This window comes from Tursiops truncatus, chromosome 3 (assembly GCF_011762595.2).
Source record: "Tursiops truncatus isolate mTurTru1 chromosome 3, mTurTru1.mat.Y, whole genome shotgun sequence".
Classification (NCBI taxonomy): domain Eukaryota; kingdom Metazoa; phylum Chordata; class Mammalia; order Artiodactyla; family Delphinidae; genus Tursiops; species Tursiops truncatus.
The window spans coordinates 147,742,279-147,755,208 of record NC_047036.1 but is presented as its reverse complement, the minus strand read 5'-3'; the positions used below and the strand labels follow the sequence as shown (position 1 = coordinate 147,755,208).

General features: G+C 43.7%; 1 protein-coding gene across 2 annotated transcripts in view; it reads right to left on the bottom strand.

Annotated features, from left to right (window-relative positions):
* Positions 1–2,252: 2,252 nt before the first annotated feature.
* ATP6V0E1 (ATPase H+ transporting V0 subunit e1) overlaps positions 2,253–12,930 on the bottom strand; it is a 34,994-nt gene continuing 24,316 nt past the window's right edge. The window contains exons 3-4 of one of the 2 annotated variants that reach the window (XM_004314976.3): positions 11,248–11,377; positions 2,253–2,744 (exon numbers count right to left, since the gene is read on the bottom strand). In XM_004314976.3, coding sequence (XP_004315024.1) covers positions 11,284–11,377 — 94 coding nt within the window. In that variant the 3' untranslated portion in view covers positions 2,253–2,744; positions 11,248–11,283. Of the gene's footprint in view, positions 2,745–5,202; positions 10,258–11,247; positions 11,378–12,930 lie in introns of those variants that run through there. The other variant, XM_019946024.3, reaches the window with a different exon arrangement.

The window sequence follows — 12,930 nt, the reverse complement described above, 5'->3', positions numbered from 1 at the left end:
AGGAGAGACACACTTCCAGTATCCTTTTAAAGCGCTGGATGGTGCTCCTTCCAATCTGGGCCCTGACGAGCACTAGAGCAAGGGCACTGTCAAAGGAAATAGGATTCACAGGCATCCATCTCAGATGCTGGGTCATTTTAACAAAATGGTTCAATTATTAGGGAGGAGGTGAGAAGAAAACATATATCTGAGTTTACCTGGCTGTTAGGAGCTTGCAATCAGTCTTTGGGCAGGGAGGGGCGGGAGGGTGGGGGGTGGCCTTTGATCTCCAATCTGGCTAGGAAATGAGCTCCTTTCTTCTTCACAGGCTTTATACTGAGGCCTCATTAGGAGTGAGTCCTAGTAGGGTTTGGAGAAAACCCTCTAGATTCAGGCCTGAGCTGCTGCTTTATTAGGGCCTTTTATCTCCCTAGAAAGTTTACTGAGCAGGATTTTCAAAACCTCCCTGGCACATCACCAGGCCCTTCAGTGCTCATGTCCCTGTGTCTCCCACTGCTGTTAGTGCAGCCAACACATACATCTTCCCTACCCGTCTGTAAGACCCACCAAATGGCAAGCAAGCCCAAGTGCAAAAAGCAATGTAATCCAGTTCACCCCCTAATGTCTTACAGCGAACAAGAAGTACGAAAATGGATCCGTACAAAGTGACAGACTAAGGCAGAACTCAGGGACCTGGATCAGCCAGGGTTGTGACCTCTGCCTTCAACCATGCCATTAAATCAGAAATGTGTCAAACCACGATCGTGAATGAGAAGGGCCCCCCAAGAGCTGCCCTCCATCACTGCTGCAAGCATGCCACAGCCGAGGTCTGCTGTGCTGAACCCATGTAGGCTCCCTATCAGCTCATGCCATGCTGAACTCGGGACAGGCAAAAGCAACACTCAAGGGAAGCACCACACTAGGGACGACATGAGGCTCAGCTTCAAACCCATGGTGGCCTGCTGGGAAGCAGTCCAGGGTGGGAGTTGGAACGGTTTCAGACTGACCGCCAGTGATGATGGGCAGTAGGGCCTGACTTGAAGAATCTGGGTACACAGCTGCACTCAAGTCACGCTCCCCCGACCGTGGTCAGGACTCAAAGACTGTGGCATCCTTTCATGTACCCACAGTAACCACCAGCATTGGTTTCTTAGATGACAAATAACGATTAAGGATCAAGTAAGTTGCTCCGATGAGAGACAGCTTGATCATCCACAAAGGCATAATTCTTCCCTCCCACCCAAGCCCCAGAGCTGGCTCCTGGCCAGTGGAACTCTGAGAGAGGCAGGGTACAAGGAAGAAGTGCTCTAGAGCAGAAATTAGAAAACACGGATCCTACTCCCCCATCTGCCTCTGACCAGCTATGTTAAACTGGGAAAGTAACTCTCCCTGTCTGGGCTGAGATTCCTCATCTATAAAATGATGGGGTTAGCATGTATCACTATGGTCCCTCAACATCAAATCTTCATTGTTTTCTGGATTCCATGAAATTAGCTGAAGAGGCCTGTTTGCTGGAAATGTAAAGTACAGAGCTGCCTCTCAGGAAAAACTTTAAGTTCAAAATGAAGGAAAAGAAAGAAATGAAAGCAGGAGAGTCATGTCAACTTGAAACTCTCTTTGGTCATAAGAATAGCAAAGCAATGAGTTCAGATAGTTTGGGAGGAATAGAAAAGTGCAAACTGCAAAACAGGAAACCCATTCTTGGCTGGCTGTCAAAGAGCCATGAGCTGGTGAAAATTTAGATCCATTTTCATTTTAAATTTCTTAAAACTAATAAAGTCCCCAAGTTAGTGAATTATTGAGATGCCTGCCACCGAAACACAGAATTATTGTTCCCGTCCCAGGCTTTTTAACCACTTGATTTTTCAGTCCTATTTCTGATAGTGAGGTGGTACAAGGAACCGCTGGTTCCCGCTTGTCCCTGTGGCTGGCACCGCCCCTCTACCTGCTTAGCATCATGACCACGTGTTTATGGACAATGGTCAAACGGGGCCTTGAATTATATACCTCCCCAAATAGCATTCCAGCTCTTGAATTTACAGGGACCCAATTTCCACATCTTTGATTCCTCCAGTGGCTACAACAAGCACTCAGGTGTTTACTGGATGATTAACAACAGTACTTACCAGACTCCTCAGGTATCTCAAACTACACAGCCAGGTTAATCCATCCAAGCTACGTTTGGACTACAAAATCAATTTTCAAAAAGGCATTATCCAGAGACAGAAGAGCTTACAGAAATGAGCTTAACAAACACCAAAACCAGATTTCCATAGAGAGCAGAAAAATAATTTATTCCAAAGGAGGGCAGAAATAAGAAATTCATCCCGAAAATATACTTTGGTATAATTCTGGTGGGACAGATTTTTCCCTCTGAACATGTTCTCCTACTGACTGCCCCACTGGAGTCTTACTGTCATGTAACAGTTTTTAAACACTTCACTGACTCTCACGTTGTGAGCAGGCAGGAGCCATCTTCAGATCCACAGTTTCCAAGGAGAGAGTAATGTTATTTCTCAAAAGAACAGCACTTTCTATCTCCAAACAGTACATAAACATTTTATAGAGGCAGCACAGTTTAGATTCAATAGGCACATCATTCATCAAAGTGTAAAAAAGGTGACAGGAAAAAATACTGCATTGTAGAATAAGATATTCAAATGTGGTGGGAACGTTTAAGGCAGCTGACAGCCAAATTGGGCGAGTCAAGGAAGGTGGTCTGGGTATGGAGGTGATTTTGCATCTAAAGGAGTTCTCTTCGTGACCTGCAAAACAAAACCGTTCCAGTAACTGGGCCTTTCCATCAACCTCAGGAGGGCAAAAGGGTAACACCAAGAAAGTCAACCAGGCCAATAATTTTAAATACACAGATGCCCCCTAAATGAAAGTAGGCTCAGTTAATGTGCAAGTTCGGGCAGGTTTTGCAGGGCTGTGACAGTAAGTCCAGTTACCAAGGACAATGCTAAACTAAGGATCCCAAGTCCCGGTTTGACGGTATCATAGAAAGCAGGAAGAGTGGAGCTGACTAAGACCCGTTGCACTGGGACCTGACAAGTTCCCTTGGGCTTCAAGAATCTGTATTTGCACTTCCACTCCCACAGGCGGGCAAGCTGGTCCCTGAGTCAGACTCCTAAAGAGCAGGCTCCTTGCTACTCGATGGCTCACCGTTCTTGCCACCCCAAGTGTAGGTGACAAATGAGAATTTCTTCTTCTAGAAGCTTAAAGCTGCAACACCACCTTTGCAGAGCTGGCAAACATTTAAAATAGGTATCTTCACACATCAGACTGCTAACAGTGGTCGCATAACTCCTTCTCGCAAAAGCTTACTGTACAACGTCTTGATAAATAAAGCCATATGTGCTACTTTTGAAGTTAAAGAGAAAAACTAAAGAGAAAATAAGTTAAATAGTGTCTTTAAGAGGTGATTTCCACACAAGCCTCGAGTTAGTGGATAAGAAAACAAGCTGGTTGTGGCCCACCATTTGCTAGGGTGTTGAGGGAGGGGCAGGCGGAGTGAGGGGCTAGTTAAGTGGGGATGAGGCACGGCTGCAGCGGGCAGGTCTGGAAGGCTGGAGGTCACAAAGCCCACAGCGAGACCACACGGGCCCTTGCGATTTCCCAAGCCAGTGGGCACGCACCCTGGAGAATCCCCAGTGCCGGGAGATTAAATGGCGGGTTTCCCAAGGCTCCGGGGCCAAGGTGCCCAGAAGCAGACATGAGACTGCTGGTAAATCTTACTGGAGCAAGCTGGGCAGGCCAGCCGCCCTCCATGGTGGAAAGCACCGGACTGCTGGGGACCCACTAGGGTAGGACAGTGCAAACAGTCAACTGAAGATGTAATTAGAGGACCATTTTTACCACGTACTAAGGAAAATAACCGTAGCAGGCTAGGTAGGGGCAATGACCAGAGCTACCGGTTTCTTCCATGGCTTCATGAAACCTTTCTATTAATCTCACGATCATTTTCTCTTCTCTTCCTTAGGCCAGCAGAACAGCCCTCTGCATAGACCTGAGTTCCAGGCAGATTATTAATTTACTTGAGAATATGTGAAGCAGTGAATCCAAATGTTTTGTGTGTGAAGTTCCTATGAAGAGCATACGGTCAGGAGACTTGCCTGGTGGCGCAGTGTGTTAAGAATCCACCTGCTAATGCAAGGGACACAGGTTTGAGCCCTGGTCCAGGAAGATCCCACAAGTCACGGAGCAACTAAGCCCGTGCGCCACAACTACTTAGCCTGCACTCTAGAGCCCGCACGCCACAACTACTGAAGCCTGCTCACTCTAGGGCCCGCATGCCGCAACTACTGAGCCCACCTGCTGCAACTGCTGAAGCCTGTGCACCTAGAGCCCACGCTCCACAACAAGAGAAGCTACCGCAATGAGAAGCCTGCAAACTGCATTGAAGAGTAGCCCCTGCTAGTCGCCACTAGAGAAAGCCTGCACGCAGCAACGAAGACCCAACGCAGCCAAACATTTTAAAAAAAGAGCATATGGTCAGACTTCCTCACTGTTTAGGCCTTTCTGGATGAATGAACAATCACAGAAGGGGAAAACAGGTCTTCACTCTTGAAAAACCACACCGAAAGAGGGAATAATTTTCCCTCAAGCTCAGTGATACCAGTTTAAGATTAACGTGAACGAGCATTATGCTCGAAGACTTGTGGTTTGATTCTGGAGTGAATTAAAGAACCACATATTCTAATCATCTCTCTGATATGAATAGCCATTCTGGGGTGGAGGTGGGGAACTCAACCAAAGAGTCCATGCTCTCATTTTGTAAAATAAAGGAATCACAAAGCTACTTTCAGATAAAACTGAGAATGAAAACAACATAAAAATATTAAGGCTAGGGCTTCACTGGTGGCGCAGTGGTTGAGAGTCTGCCTGCCGATGCAGGGGACAAGGGTTCGTGCCCCGGTCCGGGAGGATCCCGCATGCCGTGTAGCGGCTGGGCCCGGGAGCCATGGCCACTGAGCCTGCGCCTCCAGAGCCTGTGCTCCGCAACAGGAGAGGCCACGGCAGTGAGGGGCCTGCGTACCGCAGAAAAAAAAAAAAAAAAAAAAAAAAGATAAAAATATTAAGGCTAGAATCAAGAAATCTGTTCAGGGAAGGATGATGAGTGAATATATATATATTTTTAAACAAAAAAGAAGAGGTCTCATTTTTATCTTTATTTTTTCGTTTCAGATAACTTCGCAAAATAATTCCTTCTTTACTCTCATGGTAAGGTATGTATTTATTGTAGGAGATTAACTACAAGAGGTATTTAAGCAACCTATAAAGGCCTGAGTGCTTCACAATTCAAGGCAAAAACAGCAGAGCTAAATACATTTAGGAGAGAAGAGATCTCTGGGAAGCCAAGTGGCCAGGAAAGGAAGTGCAAGGATTTGCAAGCTGGACACTCAAGAGAAAACATCAGAAAGAACTGAGAATGGGCGAGTGGAGACAAGAAACCAGAATGTTCGCTGAATAGTGTGTTTACTAACCGGCCTTCTACATTAATGACTGTGGTAGGGTAATGAGGCAGGAAAAGCTAAGTAAAGCTAATTAGGTCAAGAGCATGAAAATGGTATGGCTGGAACCAGTAGGTCACGGAGGAAAGTTGTGCAGAAAGCGGCGAAGGTGGTTGGAAGGCAAACTAGGCAGGCCTTGACCACCAAGTTAGAAAGTGGGACAGAATCTGCAGACTAGTCATTCTTATCTTTTGTGGCTCATGGGACCTTTGGTGACCCTGACAAGCTGTGCTGACAACACGTTACATACAGCATTCCAAGCGGCACGTACCCATTAAAATCAGGGACCTTGGGTTTAAGAAAAAGCCCTGCTGTAGCCCACGGAGAGCTACTCAAAGTTTCTGGGGCAAGCAGGATGTGTTTCAGGAAGTGCTATGTCAGGAAGATAAACAGGGTGGTGGTTTGTAGATACCTTGAGTGTAGAGGCAGGCAGACGTGATGAGGAGCCACTGCAGTAATTCAGAGCCGCAGTGACTGGGTCAGATAGTAGGGTCCCCGACAGAGGAACAGAGTAGACAGGCAGACACTAGTGACATAAGTGGCTCAACTGGATTCAAGGAAGAGGAGAAAGAAGCCATCGAATGGGTTCTAGGTGACAGGGAAAACTGTGACAGGCTTTTTAACCATAAAACACCTTGCACTGTTTTAACTTTTCACAAGTATGGCTTAGTTCCAACCTCTCAACAGATCACAAACCCCTTCAGAGTCCACAGCCTCCTCTGAAATCCCCACTCAGTACTATGTACCTCGTGACACTCAAATATTTTTGGAATGCATAGAAAAACAGCTTCCTCAGGGCAGAGGCCTAATTACCAATAGTCTATTCCTCTCCGCTCCAGACTTTGTAATAAAATAGAATGCCTGCCCTTTTAGGACTGCGGTAAACCATACAGGCTTATCTAAACATATCACCATGATGCGGTTAACCAACTAACTTACAGAACACTGGTCTGAAGCCATTCCAAGGAGATTCCCTACAAGCATCACACCCCCAAAGCTGCAGGAAAATGGGACATCGGAAAACCAGCAAACTTGATGTGATAGTTCCATAAGCATCTCAGGAATCGAGGCTCTAGAGGCAGCCAAGGTTGGCAGGGGGCAGAGATGGCGTGAACATAGTTCTTTGAAGTATTGGGTAAGATTTCCAGCCAATAAACATAATGTGCTATAACTCAGCCTATCAACATATGAAAGAAAATCATGGCAATTAAAGTGTTTAGAGTAGCAAAGGACCGGCTTGCTGTTTAACCGTGTTGTTCAGGATCAATTCAATTTCATCTGTATAGAATTATTGTTTGAAAGCTTTCATGACTGCTCCTCATTTTTCTCTGCTGAATACCATGCCTGGCTTACATCTCCTACTTTCCAAATCTGGCCTCTTAAAGAATCACATACAGAATTGAACACTTTTCCTTACCAGCTGAGGACAGGCCTAAATCTGGTTTCTGCACTCCTTTATCATCCCACAGTTGTGTAAAAGTTCAAAGTTCTAAAGGGAATTTAGCTCATTCTTTGAATTTTACCACCAAGAAAAGTGAAGTTCTGTCTTAAGAGTTCTGTTTATGGGCTTCCCTGGTGGTGCAGTGGTTAAGAATCCACCTGCCAATGCAGGGGACATGGGTTCGAGCCCTGGTCCGGGAAGATCCCACATGCCGCGGAGCAACTAAGCCCATGTGCCACAACTACTGAGCCTGCGCTCTAGAGCCCGCAAGCCACAACTACTGAAGCCCGCACGCCTAGAGCCCGTGCTCCGCAACAAGAGAAGCCACTGCAATGAGAAGCCCGTGCACCACAATGAAGAGTAGCCCCCACTCGCCACAACTAGAGAAAAGCCCACACACAGCAACGAAGACCCTACACAGCCAAAAATAAATAAATAAATAATTTTTTTTTTTTAAAAAAGAGAGTTCTGTTTGCTCCAATGTTAGGATTAGATCAGATTAGATCTCTTGATGTGATAACTCCATAGGACTAGAGGTACAGTACTACCACAATCATTGCCTCAAACATGGAATCAATGTGACATGATGTTCATAACTAGGGCTGCCTGGCTGTGCTCTATTTCCTGCCATTCTGCTTTTAAAGGAACAACCGTTAACATAAGGGTTTCAAGCAGTCCTAGTTTGTGCTGTGGACCAGAGTGCAAACATTAGGAATTCATCATTCAGGTTACAGACACATGAAAATGAAAAGAATGGGCAAATGACACCAGATCCACACACACAGTGTTATTCACTGTGGGCCCCATTTACTTATGGTGAGAGATGGAAATGAGGCTCAGAGAAGGTAAGTGAAAGGCAATGCTAGAATGAAGATCTCACTCTGAGAGGCCTGAGGTTCTCAGCTTTAAACCCCAATCAATACCACCACCTAACATTCACTATAGTTAAGAGGAAGGACCTAAAACAGAACTTGATGGGGAAAAAGGGGGGGCGGGGAGGTTTTATATATATATATAAATCAGATTTTTTAAAAAAAATCTATATAAAAGGGAATCAAAACCCCTTTAGGCAGACAGAACTCTAAGGGAAAAAAATGGCTGCCTACCTATCAGGCTGGCAAAAATCCAGGCTGTGAGGAAATAGAAATTCACATACATTGTTGGTAGAAATGCAAAAATGGTACAATCCCTATAGAAGGGCATGTAGTAATACCTGGAAAAAGTATTTATACCTTTAACACAGAGATTCTATTTTCAAGGACTCTAATCTAAAGAAAACTGGTAAAAATACAAAGTGTCATACGCACAGGATGGCACTGTGGCTTTATCAATAATAACAAAAGACTGGAAATAATGCAAAAGGATATCAATGGCTATAAAAAGAATTAAGGAAGATCTCTATACACTGATAGGATATATTGTTCAGTGAAAAAGAGCAAGGTACAGAATAGCATATGTAATATGATATTTCTTCTGTAACAGCTGTGTGTGTCAGGGAAGGATGGATACACACACACACACACACACACACACACACACACACTATGTATTTGCTTATCTCTGCACAATGAAACACTGGAAGGATATAGACTTCTATGAATATAGCTTGCTTAAAATTTTGACTCTGGAAATGTTTTACATATTCCAAAAAATGTAGCCAAAAAAAAGAAAAAATTACTATAAATTGAACACAAAATAAATCATCTTAACCTAACTGTATAACAAATTGATAACCACCAGAGGAAATAATTTCAAATAACCACAGAAAACAGCATGTTGTTCTTTATTTGTTCTAAGAACAAATAAAGCAGCAAAGAAATCCTAAACTGCATTCAATAACCTTATAGTTAGTAGTTACATTGGGGTAATTTTGAAACTATTTTATATATATTATATGATAATCAAATTAAGTAATTAAGTTACTGCCTTTAGGAGCCAAGATTTTCAGCATATGTGAATGATATTCAAGTATAAAATTGAAGAAGTCAAATAAAAATCCTGTAATGTTAAATCTGAATTAGAAATACTGACATGAACCCGTGATTTTTTTTTTCTTTTTAAAAATCCATACTTCCTGGCTTTGTCCACTGTAAAGGCTTAGAAGCAACAACACCCCAACAGAAATGAATGTACCTAGCAATCAGATCATGGTTTATAAATACCACTTCCACTGAAAGAAAAACAGGGCCAACTGGGCTTGAGGACTGACTAGTGAAACAGGGAATCCTTTCAGTGGGAAAGTTATTAGAGGAACAGCTGATTCCAAGTCAAGAAACATACAAGAGAGGTCTGGGACACCTTGATGTTGCCAGAAAGAAAATTATCAAAGACTAATATCAAAGGGACATAGAAGCCAGTCTAGACAGGTGCCCACAGGGCCAAAGAAAGAACAAGTGAACTTTATAAAAAGGATAATAAACATTTAATTGATTAAAATTGAAAAGGAAAGAAAAGAAAACCTCATTGAATACCCCAGAAGTAACTTGGGCACCAAGTTACTCACTTTGAAAACTAAAAGAGGGACTTCCCTGGTGGCACAGTAGTTAAAAGTCCGCCTGCCAATGCAGGGGACACGGGTTCAAGTCCTGGTCTGGGAAGATCCCACATGCCGCGGAGCAACTAAGCCCGTGCGCCACAACTACTGAAGTTCACATGCTCTAGGGCCCATGCTCTGCAACAAGAGAAGACACCGCAACGAGAAGCCCGCACACCGCAACGAAGAGTAGCCCCTGCTCGCCGCAACTAGAGAAAGCCCACATGTAGCAACAAAGATCCAACACAGCCAAAATAAATAAAGTAAAAAGAAAGAGGCTTCCCTGGTGGCGCAGTGGTTGAGAGTCTGCCTGCTTATGCAGGGGACACGGGTTCGTGCCCCGGTCAGGGAAGATCCCACATGCCGTGGAGCGGCTGGGCCCGTGGGCCATGGCCGCTGAGCCTGCGCTCCGCAACGGGAGAGGCCACAACAGTGAGAGGGCCGCGTACCACAAAAAAAAAAAAAAAAAAAGAAAAAAAGAAAATTAAAAGAAAAAAATGAAGTGTGTATCCCACCTTTCTTATATGATCTACATTTCAAGGTTAGTAAATAACTCTAGTTGATAAGGAAAAGTTCATTTTTAAAAACATTTTTATTTATTTATTTATGGCTGTGTTGGGTCTTCGTTGCTACGTGCAGGCTTTCTCTAGTTGTGGCAAGCAGGGGCTTCTCTTCATTGTGGTGTGCGGGTTTCTCACTGTGATGGCTTCTCTTGTTGCAGAGCACGGGCTCTAGGCACGTAGGCTTCAGTAGTTGCGGCACACGGGCTCAGTAGTTGTGGCACGCAGGCTCTAGAGCACAGACAGGTTCAGTAGTTGTGGTGCAAGGGCTTAGCTGCTCTGTGGCATGTGGGATCTTCCCGGACCAGGGATGGAACCCATGTCCCTTGCATTGGCAGGAGGATTCTTAACCACTGCACCACCAGGGAAGTCCAGGAAAAGTTCATTTTTTTATAGAAATATTTCACCTAATCAAATATGGAAGTAATAACAAAAACTAGAAAATCACCATTTTTGCAATTTCTACTGCAATGCTTCATTCAGGCTAAGATCAGCAATGGATACAATCACTGGATAAAGGGTGATAGAGACCTTTACACCTGGAGGGGCCAGAACCCACTGATCACCTTGGCATCTCTAACGACCAGACAGCCAGACATCACGTCTCTCCTGATATAAGGCACTATGAAGTTCACAGAACCACTTAAGTACCCTTGCCAAAAAAGCTGAACCTGAATCTAGTCAAACATTTAGCGCTAACCTCCAGTTAACATAATAATGGAGACTGAAGAACAAATGAAATGACAGGCTTTCTTTCTGACTCTTGGCCAGTGAATAAATCATTCCACTACACCACTCCTTACTTCCCTGATCCTCAGAAGCAAATGAAACTTGCAATTTTGAGACCAATTTTCAAAAAGCATCTGTCTCTCTCTGTCCAAAGCATTCACAGATGCCCTTCATCTAAAATCTGTCAGCCACTTAAAGCTGCTAAATCTCAAAATACCAAGTACACACAGTCACATTCCTGATCTGTGCCCGAAAGACCACATGCAAACATAATTTATTTAACTGGCTGGGTAAGAATACAATTTAAAAGAATCTTACGGATAAATCCTTTGCTAAAAGTGAATGGCCTAAGTTCCAAATCTATTTCTGCAATTCAGATTGTGTTTGCTTTCAGCAGTCTGCCCTTGCCAAGTGTTAAAATGAGGAAAAGTCCAGGCAAACTCTAGCTGACCGATTGACAACATTGATGTGAAAGGTCAAGGGCATAGTCACCTCAATGACTGAGCACTGGCGAGCAGGTCTTCTTACTCAAGGCCAATGATGCTTGAGGTACCAGATGGTTTCATTTTTCAACTGCGGTCCAAAGAGAGGGTTGAGTTGGGCCAGAATTGCAATCAGCCAACTAAAAAAATAATGGGGGAGGAAGGACAACAGAAAGTGGTGAAATCATGTTGGAACGGGACCATTTTAAATTAGGATGAGAAAAGTGCTTTAGTAGAATTAAAAATCTATTGTTCAGACCAAACCTTCAACACACTTAAAGTTCATAAAGCACACTGTGCTAATGGAAGCATGTCTTGTAAGAAAAGCCTGCACAGAACAAACCCTCCCTTCATCTGATACATTATTGACAAAGCAGTGAGGCTTCATCATAGTATGTCTCTGTCTTTTCTCTCATTTCCTTAATTCCCTTTCCAAGTAGTCAAGATTTCCTGAATTCATATGATATCGTCACCTCAGAGTGTTTTTGCCTAATCTCAGTTTACCATCGTCACAACTTCTGGGCTCAGGAAAAATCAGTTTACTTTGCTTTACCCATTCTCCAAATGCTAAGACCCACAACCAAAATGACACATCCAGTTTTACTGGTAGAGCCAAGGTTAAATTTCAGCCCACTGTCTCCCAATTAGACTATATCACTTGAGCACCCCTTCTCTCATCACCATCACCACTAAAACGTGTTACATATCTTTTGGGCAGTAGTGGAGCTGAACCATAATGGGCATCTAACTCCCCCTGCTTACTTCAGATCTAAGTAACAAGGTATTCCTCTGTATCACAGACCGATTATGGAGGAAGTATGATGGTGTTACATATTTACCTCAGGGTCGGAAGTGCAAAACAGTACATAGCCAAAACTGTCTTTAAAGTTTTCTTCTACTGCTCACAAAGTTCTGAATAAATGGTTTTGTATCTGATATGGGAATTCATATACTCAGTGAAGTTTGAGAATCACTGAACAAAAACCAAAGCAAAGAACAAAAAGAAAGACAGTAAAAGATTTGCAAATCATATATCTGATAAGGGGCTAATATCCAAAATATATAAAGAACTCATACGGCTCCACAGAAAGACAGCAAATAAACAGCTGGCTATTCAAACCATTCCACGTTTTACTTCATTAAACCAATATTTAATGAGCACCTGCTAGGCTCCAGGCCCCAGCAATACAAAGGAGAAAATGAAATGCTACTGCCCTCACAAAGCTTACGGAATGTAATGTCAGGAAGGAAATAAAGTGAGGCGAAGGAATAGAGAATGATGGAGGTAGTACTCCTTTGATGGGGTGGTCAGGAAGGCCTTTCGAAGAAGTTACCGCTTCAGGCGAGCACAGAATGAAGCAGAGCACACAGTGCCTTTAATTCCTATTCAAAATACATGAGTTTTTATTTAAATTAGAAATTAGAATTGCTCTCGTCTGGGGGGAGGGGGTCTGGTAAACAGGCCCAGACTCCATCCACTACTGATCTTGGAGGATGGATTTTAGCATCATAATCTGATACCGCTGTCCTCTCTGCATGGGATACAGAGAACTGCTTTCTAAGGGAAAGCAGCTATCCTGCCTCAGCTATCCTGTAGTCTCCTTCTACAATTTTAGGACTTTAAATTCCCCTAGAAGAGGGGAACTAGCCAAACGCAACCATTATCTGGCTGGATCTCTTTTCTTCCATTTGC